At 37.1% G+C, this 24,000-nt stretch overlaps 1 protein-coding gene across 2 annotated transcripts in view; it reads right to left on the bottom strand.

The window, feature by feature from the left end:
- Window positions 1-4,703: 4,703 nt before the first annotated feature.
- The window catches only part of Galphao (G protein alpha o subunit), a 285,136-nt gene continuing 265,839 nt past the window's right edge, over window positions 4,704-24,000 (bottom strand). For both annotated transcript variants that reach the window (XM_083138944.1, XM_083138943.1), the window contains exons 7-8: window positions 22,804-22,957; window positions 4,704-9,549 (exon numbers count right to left, since the gene is read on the bottom strand). In XM_083138944.1, the coding sequence (XP_082995070.1) occupies window positions 9,362-9,549; window positions 22,804-22,957 (342 nt within the window). In that variant the 3' untranslated portion in view covers window positions 4,704-9,361. The remainder of the gene's footprint in view (window positions 9,550-22,803; window positions 22,958-24,000) is intronic.

The following is a 24,000-nucleotide window of genomic DNA, read 5'->3' as shown; positions in this document are numbered from 1 at the left end:
AAAAATGCACCCTATTAAATCCCTTAATGGAGTTCCAATGTCTAAAATATGTGTATAAAAATATCAATTTTCAGATTTTGATTGCATCTGAAAGCTGGAACTCTACCGTTTAAAATGATATGTAACACATGGTGACAATATTATATTTGATGAAGTAATGCGTATTAGAAAACTTTGAAAAACTGAACCAACAAATTTATTTATTGAGAGTGATTCAACTGATATTACATGTAGCCCTGTATTGTATTATATTAGACTTGTCTTTTCTGTAGCAATATTAATTTACAATTGTTTACATTCATTCTTTAAATTATATAAATAAATACTAGTGTCAAAATTTCATCTTAATATACCTAACAGTTTCTGTGAAAAAGGACATGAAGTTACGAAACTTAAGCTTAACCTCGTCCAAATAGGCAATTGAAACTCCCCTGGGGGGTATCTGATATATGTCTACATGTTACCCAAAAATTGACATGAATGTTTTGATATCAGTGAAGATATTCATTCAGTGTGTAGTCAGTCACTCACCTGTATGTTAGGACTAACCCTGTGATGCAGTCTTAACTTGCAAACATAACCTCAATCTCAATGCATTGCATTGTGTGTAGGTCCATTGTCAGACTCGGCAAGCCTACTTTGATAGGAGTCTTGTCTGTCTCTTTCATGCTCACCACTGGGTCGTTTGTACTGAGGAAGTTGCAGTGCTTGCAAGTGGAAGTAGATAACAAGCTCAGAATGACATGGATATGCACATGAATATAAAACACTTCTTGGATTTGTAGATGCATGTCTGGAGAGAGAGACACACACAGAGAGAGATATTGATTGATTTGCTTTATTTTACTTTGTGTTTGTGCCACTTTTGGCTAAGATGGGGATTAATGATGAGTAGAGACCGGATTTTAAAGGAAAAAAAGGACTATAGTATTTTTGCACTCCACTAAATATACTATTTTAAATGAAAGCACAATATATATGAATGTTATATATATTGTGCTTTCATTTAAAATACTATTTTTAGTGGAGTGCAACAATAAACTAAAGTCATTTTTAATTTCCTTTTTTTGAAGGTAAAGTACAGCGAATAATCTTCCATACCTTGCTGCCACTTGTACCTGCCATTTCACCGACACTCAATTCTGTGGTCCCTGTCACACTATTCTAAAAAACTTCACAATAAAAGTCTAAATCTAGCAGATAAGTACACTATCAACCCAACGGGGATACCGCTTACAATGCTGCGCAACCCCATATCGCATTCTTTCAACATTTCCTGCAACTTACTCCCAACACTCATGGAGGGAAGGTAAGGTAGAAGATGCTTGTTCTTTCTTTCTTTCCTCTAAATTGTACCAAAATTGTTGCATGTCTTGTTCAGGGGGGGAAAAAAGTCATACAAAATATTTGATATCTTGTCAATAAAGGAACCAAGGACAATGTTTTTTTTTAATAAAAGGGGAAAAAAAGGAATGTAGGCTGTAAAACTAGTGAATAAAGGAACCAGAAAGGAAAATGTTTTAAAAAAGGGGGGGAAAGGGAATGTGGGCTGAAAAATAAAAAAAGGATAAATATTAATCATAAATATTTCCTCATTGGCCACCAACCCGCCATCCTCACAGTTTTCCTCTTCTTACTCTTTGCCTCAAGAGATCTAAATGCAAAAAAAATATATATTCTGTGGCTCAAAACCGTGGTGAGCAAATTTAAAGTTCGTTCAGCGATCAAGTGAGCAGCACTCGCCGAACAATATTTATTTGGTCATCAAGTAGCTGAACGATCACGTTGCTTGCTGAGCGCTCAGATACTTGACGCGCCCCAGGGAGACTCTGAGCTTATGCGCATTCAAAAGGTGGCCATTTTGAAAGCTGATTGGTGGTAAGCATAGTCAATACTCCATGTGTCACATAACTACACATGGAAATATCTTGAACCACTGTTCAGTTTTTCATTTCATACATTGTAACAGTATTTATGGCCAGACTGGGTACATACAAGGTCTGTCAATAAAGTAACGAGACTGGCAACACTGCACCCTATGTGATAATGGTGCAGGATCACCTGTCAAGAGAAGGCTAGATCAACATTTCATTGACTGGTTGTACAAGTTGCTAGTCACTAGTACCAATAGGTTAGTATGGTTTCTTGTAAAACGGTCGTTTGTTGTGTGTCACGGAAATTGAAGATTGCAATTTTGTTTTGTGTGAAGCTGGGGGAAAATGTCACACAAACGTTGGAAAAAAAAATAAAACAAGCCTATGGGGAGCATGCCTTGTCAAGTTTGCAAGTGTTCAAGTGGAATAAGACATTTTCGAAGGGCCGTTACTTGAAGATGAACCCTATGCTGGAAGACAAACTTCGAAAACTGACGCCAATATGGAAACAACCATAGCCCTTGTGTTGTTCGACCATCAACTAACCACAAGAATGACAGGTGAAGAGTTGAATTTAAACTAGCATAGTCTATCAGATTTTTACTCAGGAATTGGGCATTGTCAACACTTGCATGCTTCACCATGACAATGCAATCTCAGAGTTAATTTTTAGCTAAAAAAAAAAAAGGCATTCTGTGGTTCCTCAGCTCCCTATTCCCCTGATATTGCATCCTGTGGCTTTTTCCTGTTCTCAAGTTGAGGATACACCTCAAACGATGCCATTTTAGGACATTGAACAACGTTAATAAAGCTGTAACCGATCAACTAAAGGTGATTCTAGTCACCACTGATTCCCAGAGCTGCTATGAACAGTATGCCCAACATCCCTGGCAGTGTGTGGTGTCTCAAGGGAACTATTTTAAAGGAGGTAAAGTTGATGTATAGTTTGAACATATACACAGAGGTTGAAACAGTCTCATTACTTTATTGACAGACCTTGTACAGTGAGTCTCGTGGGGAATTTAGCGGAGCAGCTGCCAGTGTGTATCGGGTGGTGGGATCCCGTTTGCTGGCATCTAGACCTACAGCTGCATGCTGACTTGCAACTGGACGTGTCAGTGCTTCATATGCACATAGCTGGTGTTCAGTTTGCACATGCTTGTGAAGTGTTAAAGTGTTAACAAGTGTTTTGGATTGTTTTGTCTTAGTTTATGTACAGGGTGCTTCACAGAAAAGTAACACATTTCTTTCCTAATTTATTTGAACAAGAATGTTGCTAAACACAATTTGTTATGCCACAAATGTAGAGTAACTTTGGGAGATTACTACCCTCTACAGCAAATGCTGAAAATGTCCTCCCTGCTGCTCCACGCACAACGCAGCACGTCGTTCCATGTTACTGGCCGCTCGTTGGAGAACGCTGTTGTCAATACCATTGATCTCCTGTACAATGTTCTGCTTCAAATTGTCCAAAGTCTGGGGGCGTGTGGCGTAAACTCTGTCTTTTAAGTAACCCCATAGGAAGAAGTCCGGTGTTGTCAAATCCGGAGATCTCTGTGACCACAGGTTCTTAGAAAGTATCCATTCATCAAAAAAAACTTTCAACAAGCTCCATGGATTTGTTCGATGTATGGCTTGTGGCATCGTCTTGTTGAAAATATCCTTGACTCAACTCTAGCCTTTACGCAGCTCTGTGTCATTCAGTTGCTCAACAAACACCATGAAAATATGAAGCACGTACTGTACCCTTGCAATGACTGAGCCAGTTTCAGAGACGAAAGCTACCAAATTCTGCACAGCTGCGTACTCTCTTGAGGATGTATGAATCTCCCAGATGTACTGAGTCATGTGAAACTAACTTTGAGAATTACGAGGTATTCTTGTTTCAATAAAACAGCAAAGAAATGTGTTAGTTTTATATGAATCACCCTTTATTACTGGTGGTGTTCCACAGTCCAATAATACCACGCTATCCATACAATTTAAAACAACAAATTTTTATGTAGGACTCTTCTTACACCATTATACGAATTCTTGTAGGGAAGTCAGAAGGTGTCTTGCAGCAGAATTTCCAGATGTTCCTGTTCCGCACACACAGAGAGAGTATTCGGATACTTGTGAATAATTTAGGGAAACAGGGTCTGTTCTTGGTAAGAAACGAAGTGTAAAACAGGGCGTTCTTACTGAGGAGAAATCAAACGATGTTGGAAAACGATTGGAACGTCCATACTCCTCAAAAATCTGTCTGGCACCTTGCACAAGAAACAGACATTTCCAAGTCGTCTGCGTGACAAGCTACCAAGCTTTTAAATCTGAAACCAATTGAATTAAAACATCAGCAAAGAAATTGAAGTAATTTTGGAAGAGGAAAGTTTCCTAAAAAGATGCCATAAATGTGTGGATGCAGGACAACAACATTTCCAACACCTCTTGTAACAAGATAAGTGCTCATTTTAATTGTAACTGTGCATATATTTGCACCTGCTTATTTCATTAAATAGCGTGCGGTTCAAGTTATGCAGATGTTGCATTTAGTTTGCTGGCAGATGCACTCTCGTTGACTGATGCGCAAGCTGCCGCTCTGCGGCCAATTTCCTGCGAGACTCACTTTGTAATGGTATTGTTCTAGGTAAATTTCTCATTATCATTTGCCTCATATATAGTTAGTTACATAATTCACTACATTATTCTGTTATCAATTTTATGAATCTCTGATATTAGAGGCTAACGAAAAGAGAACTTTACTTCTGCATACACAGCAAGAAATTAGGGCTAATATACAACATAGTAACAGCTATAAATAAAACACATTACTCTTAAGTAACTATGTTTGAAATGGATGTACATTTATTTGGCAAATATTGGGATTTAATAAAAATGGCAGAATGTCATTTCTGACACTCAAAGAGGAAAACAAACAGAGCAGGGAAAACAAGGTAGAGAATTAGGATGTATGTCCTGCAAACATTGTGTTTTAACGTATGCTTTTATGTCACAAGTTTCTTTTATTTATGTGTATCTTGTACATTGTGTATTTTGCTGTAAGATAAAAAATGCAAGTAAATTAAATGCAAGCAATTTGAAGAATAAAACTGAACGAAACAATGGTAGTCAACATAACAAGTAAGGTTGCCACATGAAATTTCAAATAAATGGTTACATGTGAATTCTTTTCAGACAGTTCCAGAGAGCTTATATATCAGGCTTAATTTGTTAATTTATGTATGAGGTTGTTTGCATGATTTGAACAGAACATTTTATTTTGCACTGCTCTCAAATTTCAATGAACTGCCTGCATTCATCTGTTACAAACTTGTGAAGTGAAAATCAGTAGATAAAAATATTTCCAAGCAGTGAACGAAATGCACAACTGGTGTATGCAGAGTGCACGCACCATCATAGTTTCTTTAAAAAAAATACTCTAAACATATATTCTAGTAAGATGTGGCAACCCTGATAACAAAAATAATCATTTACATTTATTATTTCTCACTGGGCTGAAGGCTTAAGAAAAATCTTGGCTTTGTACAAAAAAATGAGCAACTGAAACATGCCAGTTTTTGGTAGAGAAATACAGAGACAGAGGCAGAGGGAAATGACACTACTGTTTTTACAAGATGTGCTTCATTTCTTCTTACACACAAACACTAGAATTTTTTCTTCACCATTACAACACTGGCCACTGTCCATAGTTTCTCTGTAGTTTTAATGATAGTTTTTTGTCTAGAACTTCTTGCTGTCCAATCACTAAAACCTATAACTTCCTCACATTTTCCTCACTTTCACACTTGTCTTGCCCAGCAGAAGTTTTTTATTAGTAGACCCCCAAAAACAAAGTTTCACTTCAGCAATGTATGAGAAACAAAAAAAAAGTTATTAGGGAATAAATATAGTTATGAACACCATCAATGACAATGTTTATTTTTTAAAATCCTTCTTTCTTTTTTCTATAGATCCAACCTGCTTTTTTGTATAGATACATCTAAAACCAGTTCTAATCCAACATAACAGCAGGAGTTTTTAATGGCCTGGCAACAATACATGTATTTTCTTTTACTTGCTCCATGCCAAGTAAACGATTTGTAAAAGCAACTCGAACATACTTGCAGCAAATAGCACACAATTGATCAAAGTAACAAAACACAAAACTTGACCTTTTGTTTATCATCTAGCATTCACATTGTTACCACATCACTGTAATAAGATTCATACACTCTACTGGAAACAAACAAAGATGTAAGTACTACAAGAGCATACAGGTTGCATGTAAAGCCCAAAAATGGTTTGATTTTTTTATTATTTTGCATTGAAACGGAAGAGATGCATGAGAAACGGAATCAATTATTTTGATCAATTTTAGCATAATACTGAGTGTGTGCAAATTTATGAGAATTTTCTTCTTTTCATTTCTATATTGCATTCTTTCTCTTGCAAAATATAGAATGTTTTCTACATTATTATTATTGAAGAGGTAGATATCTTTATGTTGGTATAACTTGCATTCATTGCACGAGATGTGAAGTGTATTTAGAATATGCAATAATATTAACGTCTATTTTCTTTTGTTTGTGTTTTGTTATCACTTAAAATCTGCATAGTTAACTTTGTTGTGCCATGGATTGATGTGCATTGTTTATAAAAAATAATATACAGAAATGAGATTAGTGGTGAGAAATTTTTAATATACTGACTTTAATAAAAATGATAAAGTAGTCAATTTAATATATTAGACTTATTTGATTAATGGAGTGGCACTTTCAAGTCTTTAAAATGCATATTCTGCCTTGTTGACAAGGTCTTAGTTCATTGTTTTTTTAAACGCTATCTAGTATATTACTCCCTTCAAACGACTAACCATGTAAAAACATAGCTTCACTGTATTCTTTCTTAATATGAATGGTTTGATTCACTAACAGAATTCGTGCAAAATTAATTTCTCTGCCAATTGCAGATGTAACCACAAGTTTGATAGAAGGAAAAAAAATACCTTTAATGGACTTTATAGGCAGCCTGTATAAGTAGAAAGAAAAAACCAGGTAGATAGAAGGTAAAAATTTGAAGTAGATATATATATGGTGGTCCCGCCAACATTCAAGAAGACACACAGATTATCATGGTAATCATGCTTCTCTTTTAAATAGTTTCTACATTTGTTTTTATTATAGTTGCAGGCTACCTCTTGTTAATAAACCTCTTATGATTAAAAAAAAAAGTAATTTACTATTTAACCAACAGTTAGCGGAATGAATTAATATTTCTGGATGCTTGTTGTTTATAGTATTCGAAACACACTATTCCACAAACCAGCTTTAACTTTTTTTTTAGTGCATTATAGCTGACATTCAAAAACAGACACTGAGCTCACTCAACCAAGTCACATTCACGATTTTAGCATTAATTATATGCATGCTTATGCTTCTAGCTACAGACTTAGGAGAGATTTTTTTATGCTATGTTTGAAGGTTTTTGTTTTTACTTTACATCACAGAGAAACAAACACTGCGGTGAAAATAGTCCCGCTCTCGCTGCGGTTCTACCATGAAATCTGCTCAACATAAACACATTTTCTTGCATCTTTATTATCATATTTTCCTCTTTAAATCATTTGTTTGTTATTTTTCCACGACTAAGCAACAATATATATATATTATATATATGTATGTATATATTTTTCGTAAGGACATTCATTCTTTCTTTCTTCTTAAAAAGAACAAATGATTGATGAAGACACAGATATAAATCTCCATTTACACAGTGCATTAGCTAAGGTTTCAAAAACCTTCGAACAGCTCCGTACTAAAAGGGGGAAAAATACTACACGCGATATGGTTTGTGGTAGGTGAGGAACAGCAGCTTGGGTGTTTTGAGATTTCATCTTTACATAAGCAATTGTTTTCTCTTACATAAAATTGTCCACTTTGGACTACAATATTCACCCGGAATCCTCCCCCCTCGTATAAGGTGAAAAAAGCTAATCCTTTTCTTTTTTTTTCCAAAACAATTACAGTATAAGAACATTTATGTATATAAATAAGCTATCACAACAAATAAATTAAAAGTTGTTAGAAGGTCATATGCAGATTAGAACAGAATATTAATAATATGTGACTAGACTCATGACTTAGGCAATAAAAACTATGAATCTGTATGACAATATTGATTAAGGGTAATAATCTTTTCATTTTCGCAGCACCACCCAGTTCTCCCGTAGCATTCCTATGTTTCAGACAGTGCAGCATTGACTATTAAGTATTTAAGTTTTTCTGCTTTGTACATTGCCATCAATAACAGCATAAGCACCAGAGCATATTCAAGATATTCCAGTCATAAATATAACACTGTAGTTGCTAAAGTTTCTCTACAAACAAGAATTAGTTGCTGAATTATTTTTCTCCATTATTATTTGGTAGCATGCCAAATAAATATTGATTTGTTTTACTTTATTGGCTGTTACATTTTGTGTTAGAAATAATTACTTTAAAATAAAGACCAGGTATAGTAGTGATCACTGTGTCGGCTGAATTTTTTTCCCCATTATTCAGCTTGTTGATATGAATTGAATCTTACAACGTAGTTTGTGGAACAGCTACTGAATTATATACTTTGGCGCTCTTGTGTTACTTCTTAATATTAAAACCTTAATAGTTGTAGGATTTCTTCTGCAACGATCATACCAGCATTAACTTAACTGCTAGGGAGTCCTATTGACACTTAGATATATTATGATACACCTTTCTTTCAAACTATCCAGTTTCTCATTTGAATACAACTGTGCAGTTTTGTGGGCAAAGCCACCGATTTAAATGCTTTCTTAAGGTCCATTTCCAAAAAATGGCAATTTAACGAGAGGGGAAGGGAGGGTAGTTACAAAAACCAGAGGGGAGGGGTCATTCGAACTTGGATTGGCTATATTGACCTTAAAGGCTAAAGCACCACTCTCCTTTGTTCTTTAGTGTATTTTTTTTTATCTTCATATCCATCTTCGGAAAACTTGTGTGTAGTGCACAATGAGAAGGGACCTCTGCTTTAGCATTCATAGCTTGGTCTGGCCTTATATTCCTCCTTTTTCTTCTTTGGTTTCAATTCACATTTTGTGCTTGTGTACAAGAACTGGAGATCTTTCTTTATATAGAGAGTTCAAAAACATTGCAGTCATATATTACAAGGACATGAAATAACTCATGTATGTATATATATATATGCATATGTGAAGATAAAACTTAACAATAGCTCATTTTTTTTTCTTCTTCCTTTACAAATATCTCTTTGTTTGGCAGTTTTTGCTTTTAAGAGAAAGAGAAAAACTGTTAAATACTAAAAGAGGACTGCGAGTCCTTTTAGAAGAATCTCTCAATGCAAGATGCATTTCTGGCCAGCCTATGTCTTTACCATTACATGTGCAACAATGTGTCCCCACATTACCCCAATCAGGCAATCCCCTCCCCTCCAATAGGCATCTAATTGTTGTGGATTTATTTCAGCCATGTTTAGTACAAGCCACAACCTCGAAGGTTGTTGGCGATAATCACATCAGTAACTGCATCGAAAACAAATTGAATATTGTTGGTATCGGTGGCACATGTCATATGGCAGTAGATTTCCTTGGTTGTAGATTTGTTCTTAGCTTCGAACTGGGCCTGAATATAAGATGCTGCCTCTGCATATTCTTGGGCTCCTAAAACGACAAAATATCTTGTGTTAATTTGTAAGATAATAATATTGTAAAATAATTTAAAAGCATAATCAGGTATTTTCCCTAGTGAGTACAAAATAGCAAAAGTGAGACCATTATTCAAGAAAGGCAACAAAGAGGAATGTTCAAATTATAGGCCAATCTCTCTTTTGTCGGTTTTCTCTAAAGTAATAGAGAAAATTATGCTAAATAGATTAGTAACTTTCTTAGAAAAATATAAAATTATATCCAAACATCAATTTGGATACCAAAAAAGTAAATCAATATCAGAAGCTATTTTCGAATTTACAAATAACATACTACAATCGACGGACAAAAAAAATGCATGTGTATGGATTATTTTTACATTTCCAAAGCATTTGATTTGGTACAGCATGACATTTTACTAAATAAAATGGACTATTATGGCATCAAGGGTTTAGCAAAAAAAAAAAAAAAAAAAAAAAAAAAAAAAAAAAAAAAAAAGGTTCACTTCCTATTCAAAAGACAGATGTCAGTATGTAGATATTAATAAAATAAAATCAGACAAATTGTTCCTCAATACAGGTGTACCACAAGGTTCAATTCTAGGACCAGTTTTATTTTTACTATATATAAATGATCTTCCAGAAACTTTATCAGAGTCTCAAACAATACTTTTTTGCGGATGATACAAACATCATAGTAAAAAGCCTGGAACATGAGCAACTTCAAAAGAATTCCGTTTTGACAACGACAGAACTAAACACCTGGCTAAACAACAAGCTTTCCCTGAATGTTAATAAAACATTCTAATAAATTTTAATCCAGTAAAACAAACAAAAAACTTAAATGTAATTATTATCGTCAAAGAAAGCAATGCAATAAAATTCTTAGGAGTATCGACAGACACAAACCTGTCTTGGGACATGCAAATTACTATTTTGACTCAAAAGTTAAGCAGGCTCTGCTACATGATGAGAATCCTCAGAAATGTTTTATCTTTAAATGATTTAAGGACAGTATATTTTGGACAGATTCAACCTGTACTTACATATGGTATCTCTTTCTGGGGCAGATCACCCAAAATGCAGAAAATTTTTATTTAGCAAAAACGGATATTAAAAATTATGAAAAATGTATCCCTCTCAAGCCCAACAAAACAAATTTTCAATGAATTACAAATATTACCTCTTCCATGTTTGTACATATTAGAAGCATTGTACTTTATTCATACAAATTCTGAAATCTTCTCAAAAAATGTAGACACACACAAATAGAGCACTCGTATGCATAACTCCCTCCACATTTCTACTGTTCGCACATCCAAAACACATAATAGTCTAGGATTTCAAGGTGTAAAACTTTATAACAAACTGCCAGAGGAATTCAAGAATCATAATCCAACTAAATTTAAAATGACAGTGAAGAGCTTGCTAATGAAGTATTTGTTTTACAGCACAGAGGAGTACTTAGATCATATTTTTCATTAATAGACATAACCTTTGATTTTTCTACTCATTAATAAACATAACCTTTGATTTTTCCTCTATTTTTTATGTTATGCTATTTTATACTCTTTTATACTTTATAATATGCTTAAGTATGTGTAAATTCCTTTGTACTCAAAATTATACATGTAATTGACTTATCACATATCATAGTGATATTTGTACCCATATGATCAAGTGGATGGAAATAAATCATATCTTACCAGTGGTAGAGTGATAGACCAGATTATGATAGGATTGAGGGAGATCACTTGCCCTTTTTTTTATGTCCAAAAATGCTCTATCACCCTTTGCCAAGACATCTAAATCAAATCATCAGTTAGCGTATGTGGTGATTAATCTTCTGCCCTTTGATACTTAAAGACTTTCCTTAACCTTTGGTATAACAGCTCATGCGAGGGCTAGGGACTATGTACCAACTGCTGGCCTTACTCTCACATGACTCGGCAAAGGTGGGATATCAGCCATTATAGCAGAGTTCCCAGACCGAGTTACACTACTCATTCATAACTCCCCAATTTCCTCACGACGGTGGGTAGCCACCGGTTCCACACACGAGCCGAAATCTCAAGAGAAAAGTTGTTATGCTCCCCCAGAAGATTCGAGCCAGTGTGCATCCCGTAGCCTGAGCCAGACACCTTAGCAGTCCCACATAGCCGTGAGGTCTATCTTTCCTTGCTTGGCATAAAAAACTACAGTCACCCACCTGAGTCATCTAAAATTAATATACTGATAATGTGCGAATTGCTCACAATCGAATATCAACTAAAGGTTAAAAGATTAAAAATCAGTAACTTACGTTTGTGAGCATGAGATTGGTCAAATTACATTTAGAAGGTTATACTAGCCCCTTCTTCAGGTTGAAGCGATGTTTTCAGACACCTGACATGGTGCCTCGTCGAGAAAGTGTTGGTTGAGGATTTATTGTAAAAGGTATAGGAAAGAACACTTACTAAAAAGATGTTTGACCAATCTCATGCTCACAGACGTAAGTTACTGATTTTTAATCTTTTAACCTTTAGTTGATATCAAAAACTTAACTAAAACCCATTAAGCAACAGTCCTTTGAGAGTCTAAGCCTGCCACGCTGCATTTCCGGTCCCATCGCTGCTGTTTCCTGGCTTTCGAGACCGGAGCAGTTCCCTAATTGTTCTTCATGATGTTTGGTCAATACTGAAATTTTTTGAGCCCCTACCAGAAATCAAACTTGGGACCACTTGCACCAAAAGTGACAGTGCTACACTATTAGAAGTCCAATTCGTATGATATATATTTTGCATGTATCGATTTTACATTTTTCAAGGGACCAAGCTGAAAAAGGAAAAATGCAGGAAAATGTAAAATCTGAGAAAGTCTTGTAGCATTGTTGCTCTTTTGGAAGATTGATTGTATGATATGGAAAGTATCATATGAAATATGATATGTAAGAATATATGAGCAGTGGAACCACTTGCTCTCTAGTGTAGCCCAGTTAGTGTTTTCAGAAGCAATCAAGAAATTAACAATCCTGCAATGCAATTCTTGTCTCATGTGCAACTAAACTTTGACAATAAAAAAATAATGATTAAAAAAAAAAAACTTAGTAGCTTTGAATAACAATGTGTGTTGCTGTTAATAGTGAACATTTAACAACTCTTACATGGTATTGCAAAATCATCCACCTGTTAGAAATGCATTGTCAAGGAGACAAGATGAATATACCAATAAGTGCAAAATCGATCAATAAATCGAGCCGCTGAGTTACCTAAGACCTTGCATAAGAGCTGTGGGGGAAGGAAATGAAGTCCCTACTGCCCTTTGAGAAGTGATTTCCTTTCAGTGATGTACACTTGTCATAATATTGAGAATTTCTCTAAATGGCTGTGGAATCATGTATTTGATCAATCGGTATAAAGAGTTTGGTAAAGGTTTGGAGATTTTCTTGCCATGATCTGCAAACTGGACTGTTTCTAAAGTACACTTTTGTTGATTTGACATATAAACTGTGATTTGTGCAACTTCTGTAAAAATTAGAAGTGAAAAAAAAAGTAATCTGCTACAAAGCAAGGAGTGAATGGGAGCCAGACAAGCAACAGTGGTGTACACAATAGTGCCACATTGTAGTTAAATCTTCACGTTTTATATCTTATGTAAGAAGCATGTTGGGCAATATTTTTGTAACTATAATTAGTATGCATTTGTGTATTCTTGTGTAGATTGTTCACATTCTGGCTTCCATTCAATGTACAGTAGACTAAGACTAAAACATGTGTCATCCAGTGGCGAAGCGTGCTGTCTCTTGAAGGGTAGGCACAGGACGGAGCAGGGTTTGGGGGGAGGGGAAGATGTGATTTTTTTAACAGTAGTATGTTAAAATATAGCCCCTAGAAAATAAAAGATAACATATTGCCTGAATCTCGTCTACTTAAGTCGGGATAGTGATTGTAAAGGATAATGTAGTGATTAACGCTCTCGCCTTATAATCAAGAAGTAGAAGGTTCGATTCCTCCTGGAGGCATTGGTTCAGATTCTACTTTAATCTAGTCTCGATTAGATATCTGAGAATAAAGGCGCTTCTGTCTCGAAGGTCAGAGAAAAGTGACAATGAAACTCGATGTTCTGACCTCGCGTCACCCAATGAAAAAGCCGTTCTGTCAGGCCCTAGCCATCTTACATTTGTTAGATTAAAGCTGCTCGTAAAAATTATTTGCTACTTCAATAACAGTATTGTAAATGTTTCTCGCATTACAGAAATGGTTGGTTCACTTGATCGTCACTTAGCGTTTATTTCTTTTTAATGCTGACCTCCGCGGCAGATTGGTTATAACAGCTTGCTACGACAAGGGCCTCAGGTTCGAATTCCCACCTGGGCATAGATGTTCTTCGTGAGTGTCGCTTCGTCAATGTCATCATATTATCGCTCATTCTCATCTTCCCAATTAGCCAAAAATGGCAGAAAGCCAAGTAAAATAAACTAAATCTATCAATCAATTATTTCTTTTTAACTTTTTTATGCATATAATTCTTCTTCAACAAGCGACTTTTTAAAAAAAATTATAATATGATTTAGAAAATGATGAAATGCTAAATGAGAACACGGACAGAGAAACACACAGTTATAAAATTTCAGTAACATGGATTTTTTTTGTCACTAATCATGAAAGGAAATTTCGTCTCAATATCCCTTTCCTCAAAGAAATAAAATACTTTCTCTCTGAATCGAGATTGGTGTGGGGCACATCCAGCAGCTAACACTTTGCGAAAAGCGGTTCCTCAAAAGAGCTGAAAGCACCAAACTAAACACTGGTAACCAACTTGCATGCATTATTTGCAGTTAGAATTCTAATAATGCCTACTTTGATAGGTTAGGAGGCCAGGCTCAGAGGTGTTAGCAACACATTTTCGCTACATGTTAGCAGCTGGGTGTGCTCCGCTCCCGGCACAGCTCTGAATCTTCCATGGAAACACTGCTTCAACAAGCTCTGTACGTCCACTGCCTGCTTCGTCACGCGCTCGTACACGATCGGCACTCTTCGGAAGTCAGGGAGAGAGGGTGAGAGAGAGAAAAGAGGCCGGCCTCTCAGGTTACATTACAGGCGAACGCACCCCTGAAATTATGCTTTCCCGCACGAATCACATAGGTTGTTATGGGACCAGCTGAGGCACTCTCGGGCGGGCCTCGCTGAATGCTCAGATACGGTTCCAGGCAGGGTTGCAAACTTGCGGTAATTATCGGAAGACCAAGAATTTCAATTTTCTTTTATTAAGCGTCGTTTAATGAAATTTATAAGTAATAAAATAATCCGTTATAGACAAATATATTAGGGTAGGCCCGGCCTCCGGGCCTCATAGGACGCTTCGCCACTGGTGTCATCCCAGTCGACTGCAGCTTTTTCAAGCACTTACCGTTGCATCTGTGTAAGATTAATCTATGTTCAACTCAAGAAAATTGTAAAAATGCTGTAACTATGAATGTATAAATTGTAGTGTTACCTAGGAAAAATGTAAACAAATTTTCGGTATAAAAGAGCGATAGCTTTGTAAGCCTGGGGGACATTCTCCTGTTGCTGAAAGGCTGGTGATTCAGGGGACATTGGGGAAATATCTTGCCGTGCTCTTCAGGGTGGCTTTGGGGTACTTGTATTCCAAACCCAACTCTGGAAAGGTGTTCTTCTGCATCACCAAAAGACCAGGGTTTTATACTGCGGTATAACTAATACGTTTCGGCCTACAAGTTATATCGGGTGAATTGTTTGTTTAAAAGTTTTTGTCTGTATCGTCAGAAGCTCAAAAAAATCTAAGTAAGAGATACTAATGATCTTTCATTCCAAACCAATATAGGTAAAATAACAAAACAAATCCTACACCACAGACCACGCAGAGGCTTGGTCCTACTAACCCTCAGATGCCCTTGAGAAGTCCGATAAAGGGTTGTATACGGACTAACCTAAAGCTCTAAAGACAGAAGGTGCGTGTCAAATACAACACAGAAAAGTGGAAGGACAATGCATTATACTAAAACTAAATTCAGTTTAATGATGTCTTCATTTTTGTGCGAGACCTTGAGTAGCATTTTCTCCTCTTCGTCTGAGGGGTTTAACCTGCTGAAATGGATTTCTTAAAGAGTACACGTTTCCAAGAGTATGACTTAGGTGGTTACATCTTAAGAACCTTTTGAGGTCAGTTGAATGTTGATACTGAGATCTCTTCCTCGGTGATGCAAGGAAGTTCAGTCCCTTCAAAAATATAGAGATGACAGCTTTGTTAAGTATTTTGTCCATCGGATTGACCATTGTATTATGGTGCTGTGGGTGATTTGCAGAGACACTTGAAATTATTAAGAGCTATTAACACAATGGAAGGTAATGTAGTTTCCCGTGCATATTGCACTGTGACAAGAAGGCACATTTAGGGAATGTGGGAGGTAGGGCCCCACACATTCTCGAAACTGGCTATTTTGGAGATGATCTGTTCAGCACCATGCTTTGGCCACCTATATCCTCCATGCATCCATTAATTTGAGTTTGTCTGAACCCCAGTCACTTTATGAAGGGACAAGGCCGGAAAAATTCTGATCTTAGATCATCCATAGAAGTAATTGAACTCAGGTCTCCCTCACTGCAGTCAGACATCCTACTGACTAGATAACCATGGTTCCATTAACCCATGTAATATAATACTAATCGCAATAATGTTTCATATGAATTATAATTAATATTAACGAAACAATAAATACAGAGATACTAGTACTCACTTTTTCCGAGAAACTTTTTTTGTAGTAGTAGTTCTATTAATTTCATGGCCACTGCCACCATCCTCTTTGGAACTTGTTGCACTATTGCTTAGCGTGCTTCTATTATTTTTAGTTCTCTGACTACCACTAGGCGTGCTGTTGTCAACTGCTCGTTTGCGTCTGTGTCATTTGCTATTCCCTGACGTTAACTGTTGTTGTAGGGGAATCCAAGTGTGGTGTGCTTGTCTGCTATCGATGTTTAGCTCATGCGGAAAGTGCATGATGGTGTGAGTTGTGTCACTTTTTATTTTCTTAATATATTTCTTTGACTCCTGGTGTCTAAAATCCCAAAAGACCTCACAGACAGGTACAATAGAATAGTGAAAAATGCAGTGAAATCCAGTGCTATTTTTGGACAAGAAGACCACAAATTCCTTCTCAACCCCCACCCTTCACCTGCCATTGCTTATGGCATTCCCAAGACACAAACCAGGAGGTCCCATGCACCTTATAATACCTCTTCAACCACCCTACAGTACAAACAAACTGGCTTGAAAACAAAATATTCCAGTTCAACCACAAACTAACATGTGTGTTCCATGTACCAACGCTAAAAAACTGATGACACCAATAGTACAATCTTACAGTGCAAAATTAGCTAGCTTTGACATAGTGGACATGTACAACTCAATCCTCATAGACCTAGTTCTACATTCAGTTGAAAGGTGGCTGACCAACAAAATCATCCCTGCACTAGAGGTAAATGAGACAACCAAGCAGCTGGAAGTTTGCTTAAAACACAATTACTTTCAATTTGATAATAACTACTCAGGCCCGTAGCCAGGCAGGGGCCAGGGGGGGCTCAGCCCCCCCTGGCACTTCCGCGAGCCCCTTGACAATAGGTAAAACTATTTTGTATTCTAATTTGTTTGAGGTGAAGAGTGAAAATGTAGACAGAATATATTATTTTGTGCACAACTTCGTTCGTTCATCTTGTTTATGAGCAGAAGTCTAAGCAGCGGCAAGTGTTTAGAAGATTCTCTAGACTTTAGAAAGTTCTTCCATAGGGAGCCTTTTTTATCTGTACCTTCCCTGTCCCTGTTGCAGCCTCTCGTTTGACAGAAATCTGTGACTTTGATGTCATCATCCACATTCCTTCTGCATCTGCGTCAAATGTGAACAGATCCCAAGTTTTAATGCTTTGGCCGGGGGTGGAATGTAGGGTAGGCACTATGATTGAAGTGAATATTGTACATTTTAACATGTATGATATAAATATCTGCATCATCAAAAATAGTATGGAGTGTGTATTAAGGGATGGTGTCAGTAGCAGTCATTAGAACTTCAAGAGATATTAAAAAAAAAAAACTGTAGTATTTGTACATGATATTTCTAAACTTTATATTTTAAATTAACTTAATGACCCTCGACACAGATAATTTACCTTCATTTAATACTATTAAACTTTTGAAAAATGGACTTGGTTTACAAAGCCCCCCCTGGAGGTCGGTTCTAGCTACGGGCCTGTAACTACTACAAACCGTCCGAGGGCCTTTCCATGGGCAATCCTGTATCAGCTCCTTTAACAAACATAGTCATGCACCTGGCTGAAAGAAAGATATTCCAACCTCCAGAACTGCAATACATCAGGTATGGAAGGTACGCAGATGACACAATAGTCATATACAAAATGGCAGAAGAGCTCAACCTTCTAGTGAAGAAACTAAAGAGCATCCATCCCAGGCTCAACTTCACCATAAAACAAGAGAAACACTGCAATATCAACTTCCTGGACATTACCCTCAGCTGCACACTCAACAAATGCATAACCCCTGTGTACAGGCAACCAGATGTTCCTTCCAACCATTCACCGAAACAATGATTGATTGATTTGGTGTTTTAAGTCCACTTTATGCACTGTTAAGGCTAATCGGGACTGAACCTACAGTTTAAAGTGGGATCCGAACCACTATGTGCCTCCACTGGGTATCGAACCCTTGATTACAAGGTGACGACGCTACCACTGTGCCATTGGGGAGGTTCACCGAAACAAGAAGCTAATATGTGGCTGAACTTTTATCAAAGAGCCTCTTCCTACTGTTGTAGAGAAGAGGATCTATGGGAAGATATAGCCACCATTACAGAAATATCTCTAAAACATGTTTACACAGCATCCCAGTTGTCCACTTGGTGCAGTAAAGCAGAAATACAGGTCAGGCACCGTACCCAGCCAGAATCAACTTCCAAGGGCAAGCATAGGTGGTTTGCCTTCTCCTACCATCCAGGCCCGTAGCCAGGAATTCTTAGTAGGGGGGGCAAAGTCAATTCTTGAGGGGGCAAATATTTAATATATTATTTCGCATTGGCAGATATAGTGGGGTACATAGGAGAATGCGTTGCCCCCCCCCCCCCACACACAAAGCAATTACTAACCAGAAAGGTATGATATTGTGAAACTCCAACGAACAAAAGAAAAAAAGTCTAACATCAAATATGAATAAAATTTAAGATAAATAGGCTAATCCGGACTGTATCTACTTGAAATTTAAATGTGCTGCCACCGAAAATAGAATCTGAGGGTCTCTTAGGACTACCACGGATCCTATTTGCTTCAAAGGGGAGACCCTTACATCACTACAGAAAATGTTGGCTTACTGGTTACTTTAACCAATTTGCAAAATATTGTGTGAATTGTATTATTTTATTGTTGAAAACACATTTCTTTGACACCCGACAAACAAATGGGAACCCCTTGATTGATCAATGACTTCTTGGATTACGATGTCATTTCATACTAAGGAATTTTGTATCCTCTTTACATTAGGAAAAATATGTTCCTTAATGACTATAATATGAAATCAACTATACAGTGTATAAGGGACCTCCTTCACCTTACTCCATCCTTGCTGCGTGAGGTCTCACGGATGCCTGTCACCACCAAAGCGTACAAACCCCAAATATCAGGGTTTTTTAAAATACTGATACTGCTTTCTGTGAAAAATAGAATGGCTTAAGATGAGTAAAATTAGGAAAATCCACTCCACAGCTGAAGAGTTGACAGAATGTTTTGGCAAAAAATTAGGTTATAAAAAAGGCCAAGTTTCCTGTATATAGCACCGTGCCATGAAGACATATTTAGGGGATGTGGGGATAGATCCACACACATTCTCGACCTCGGCCAAATTGAAGGTGATGTGATCAGCACCATGCTCCAGCAGCCTTTACTCCCCAGGGTTACCCCAAGGTACCCATTGATTTGAGGCTGGATGAGCCCCAGAGCTGTTTTATGCGGGACAAGACAGGAAAAATTCCGATCTTAGATCACCCACCCCAGGAATTGAACCCCGGTCTCCCACGTGGCATACAAACGCCGTACCGACTTTTTTATTTTTTAAAGGAATACCCCTAAACCGTAGTATGCCCTGTTATTCACTTTTTCTCAGGTTGTCATTTTTTACATTTTTGGACAAACACAAACATCCATGTCCAAACCGGGATTCGAATCCAGGACCTCTGGCAACGCAGCATCATTTTCTTGAACCTATATACGCAGGGCAATTTTCACAGTGTGTAGAGGACATCAAGGTGAACAACTTTTCTTATATTTGCTCGTCCAGTTCTTGTTTCGATGCTACAATACAAGCCATCGAAAAATGGCATCATCTGCCATTCTTAATGTATGCAATCCCAATTAGCTTCACGGTTGCATATGGCATTTATTTTTACTGCCGCTAAATATTCTAAAAGCAATAGAATACTACGGAAATGATAGCATGCCAACAGGAAGTCAACACTTACCCTTTCCTTTATAAAATACATTTATCATATTACACACCCATGTTGCTTATCATATTTGCCCCCCAAAAAACACCATTTGCATTTGAAATCATCGCATTAATGTAAATTACTATGAAAAATCAAATTACACGTGTTAAATATATTATTTTAGGTTGACATTCATTTTTCTAAAGGGTAGGGGTGGCTTTGCCCCCCCCCCCCCCTTCCATGTTCCTACATTATTATACTTTCACCTAGAAATTTAGTGTAGAGGAATCTTATCACCCATATTAGACGACATTAGACTCTTAAAGAAAATCAAGTATTTTCAAGCGATTAAAGTTCAAAGCACTACGGGGGAAGAGGGTGCAGTGGCGCAACCACAGGGGGCAATGGGCATTGCCTCTCCCCAACCTTGATCATAAATCAATTCTAGGGGGACAAACATTGAGGTTAAAGACTAGGAGAATCTAAGAGTAACAGGACAAAATGATACTCAAGATACTCTTTCTTGCATTATTTCTTCCAGGCAGCCAAGACCACCTGCAGGGGGACACAAAGGGGCAATTGACCCCTCGATATCAAATTTTATAGAGATAAAAATACAATTCGTAAAATTTTCTTGATTGCTTCGCTCGCAATGTCTGCTTTTATTGCAGTTTTGTTAAGTTCAGAGCCGTAGCTAGTGGGCGGCGGGAGTTGGCCTTGGGTGCCGAACGATCTAAATGAAAAAAAAATGTAAAAGAGAGTGCCATGGCGCCCCATGGAATTTTTAGTGCCATATTAAATCAATATTGTTTTCAGTTTGCAAAAATTTGGATGTAAAAGATTTCTTGCTCGCTTCGCTCGCAATTTTATTATTTTCTCTAATGCATTGTAAATTACCAGAGAAAGAAGTTATAACTAAGTACTTCACACTCTTACTGCTAAACTATTTTGTCTTAAATGTATGAACACAATTATTTGAAGGAAAAGGAGGGCAGCATATTTCACAGATAATTTATTTATTCGTTATGATTCCTCTATGTTACTGCATTATATATACCCACCAATGCAATGAAACTAAACAGAGAATAAAATGAAGATTTTCTTTCCCGACTGAACTTTCATCAAGGCTTTTGCCCCCCTAATCAGAAGGTCTGCTCACGCCTATGCCAGTGTCTGTGCAAGAATCTCGATCAGTTGATGTTCGCCTACACTGTAAGGGGAGTTGTGGTGCTATTAATACAGAAGACCGTCAGCGCGAAGTGGTACACCGAGGAGGGCTGCCCAAGTAGTTCAAGCTCTCAAAAATACTCGTCCACTTTCGAAGGCAGACGCTTAGTTGGCATCGAGTGTTTTGCACCTACGGGACTGAAAGTGCAGGAGCATCCTCCCTATGGTGCAGACCTTGCCATGTGACTCTGCACTGTTTCCTCACGTCAATAACAGGCTAAAAGGAATAGGTTTTCCAATTAAGAGAACCTTCTAAGGGCGTGGGATGACGAGTGTACCCACTTCCCTCAGGAAATATGGAAGAGTTGGTTCGACGAATGGTTTTGAAGGTTGAAGAAGTGGTGGAAAGTATTTTCAAAGATTTTGAAAATGAGAGGTGTATTGCAAAACTTTCGTAGAACCTTTTCTATTTACACTCCAAAAGACACCTGGTGTAACCGACATCACACCACAATTTTTATTGCTTTCTAACAGAAATAATAAATGTGAAACACTATCACATTTTCGTCATGTTTGAAAACTGACCCAGTAATCTGTCCTACATCTTTCACTAGCCGACTTTCATGGTGGGGTGGTTATACAACGCACTGCGACGTCAGGGGTTGGTCACTTTGCAAACCCCAGCCTGGGCATGGATGTTGTTTATGAGTGCCCCTAAATCAATTTCATATCATCACTCGTTCTCATCGTCACGATTAACTAGAAGTGGCAGAAAAGAGACGTTAAGTAAATAAAATAAAATATCCACTCTCTCTCTCTCTCTCTCTACCACATGTATCAGTATTAGCAAAAGGTAGATGTGGGAAACAAAGAATTGAGCAGTTCAAACTCCATAAAAATACATTCAAGAAAACATATCCAAACACATTACGCATCTTTAATAATATAAGATCACTCAGAATGTCTAGATACTGAAAATCGTGAAATCATTTTCCGAAATCTGAATATGGAAAGATTTTTTTTTTTTCAATTCTGGTACGACATTATGGAATCCAACACACGTACAAATCCATAAGTGTCTTTGTTAAGTTCCTAGAGCAATATAGGATATAATTGTAAAGAACAGTCAGAATTCCAGATAGTAATGTGTTCTATATTTTTCACAGGGGGGGCAAGGCATGGTCTCAGGGGGGGCAGTTGCCCCCCTTGCCCCCCTCTAGCTACGGGCCTGCTACCATCCCACCACATCCAATTGCACATGCAAAGCCCTTCTCCCCTACGACATCAAAGTAGCACACCAATCTAATGCCAAAATAGCTGACAAACTGCATAAAAATGGTACTTCCTCTCCTCTCTTGATAACGCAGGTGTATATGACGCGGAGTGTGAGTGCAAGACACATTACATTGTCAGGTCCATCAGATCTATCAATGAAAGAATCCAACAACATCTAACTCATGTAAAGAAAACCTAAAATATAGGCTATTCCTGCTAGATGAATATGACCCTAATTAGGACTGTCCTATGAAAATCATTAAATATGGGATTTTAATTTGAGAATTTTGGGATTCAAGTATATTTTATATATCATGCAAAAATGATTCTTCATTGAGCATAACTCACCTGTGTATTCTGGGAAACATATCGTAAGGGGAGACTTCTTAATTTTGTCTTCGAAGAGGTCCTTCTTGTTCAGAAACAATATAATAGAGGTATCTGTAAACCACTTGTTGTTGCAGATGGAATCAAAAAGCTTTAAACTTTCCTGCATCCGATTCTGAAAGGAAGAAATATAACAGAATGAATACCATGATTGCAATATGGATAACAAGAAATCAACACAACTTGTAGAAAATATAATCATACACTGAAGTGATAGCTCACAGATATTAAAACACTATTCTGCTTTTCTATATTAACAGTCATGCATGGCTTGCTTAGACTTAGAGCATGATCATAATGTACAGTATAAAAATTAATTCTTAGGCTGATTTTACACTGAAGTAAAAAGTGACATGCAGAAGGTGTCTGCAATTTGATTAATTGGTCTTCCAATAACCTAACACATGCCACTTGTCCTTAAAGTACAAAATCAGTCATAATACCATACTAATCAGGGAGATATTCTGAAGAACGAAAGGAAGAAAAAAAAGGCACACATGCCAGACATGAGGAATATTAAAGAGCTCCCAAAGCACGTAAAGGAGTCTGATAGACAATATTGTGATTTGCAGAAAAAGATACTAGTTTAGGGATGAAACTGTGTAGTCGGTAGTATTTGGAATAGAATCTTTTTATGATTTCTAATTTTGATCCAAAAATTAAAGACAGTTTGTAATGTGAAACTTCTGTTCACAGAAAATAAACTTTTTTCCATTGTATTATTGTTTTCGACCTGCCATATTTTTTTATAAAACATTTTTTGAACTGTAAATGTGTTCATAATACAATTTTTTTTCCAGATAAAGTGACTTATATAATCCTTTAGTGAAGGCATGGACGTCCACAGGACTTTTTCCAGGGAGGTCCAAGCAAGGTATTTTTTTCCTGGGGGGTGAAGAAGACATATTTTCCCTTATAATAGTGATGCCCGATCAAAAGAACACTGTTTCAGTCTGAAATTATCATGTTCCTTCAACGAACTTATAATAATTGACATAGATTACTGTGACTGAAATATATATTTGTTAGCTGCACATTTATTTACCAGGGGGGCGAGGGCCATGCCCCCCCTTCCGGAAGTAAATGAGTGAAGGCACTTTTTGCCATTAAAAATGCATAAATAAGAAATGTTCTTCCAATTTAGCAGATTACAAATCT

Source organism: Lepisma saccharinum, chromosome 17 (assembly GCF_977018435.1).
Source record: "Lepisma saccharinum chromosome 17, izLepSacc3.1, whole genome shotgun sequence".
In the NCBI taxonomy this organism is placed as follows: domain Eukaryota; kingdom Metazoa; phylum Arthropoda; class Insecta; order Zygentoma; family Lepismatidae; genus Lepisma; species Lepisma saccharinum.
The sequence above is the reverse complement of the archived record's forward strand: the minus strand, read 5'-3'. Positions and strand labels throughout refer to the sequence as shown.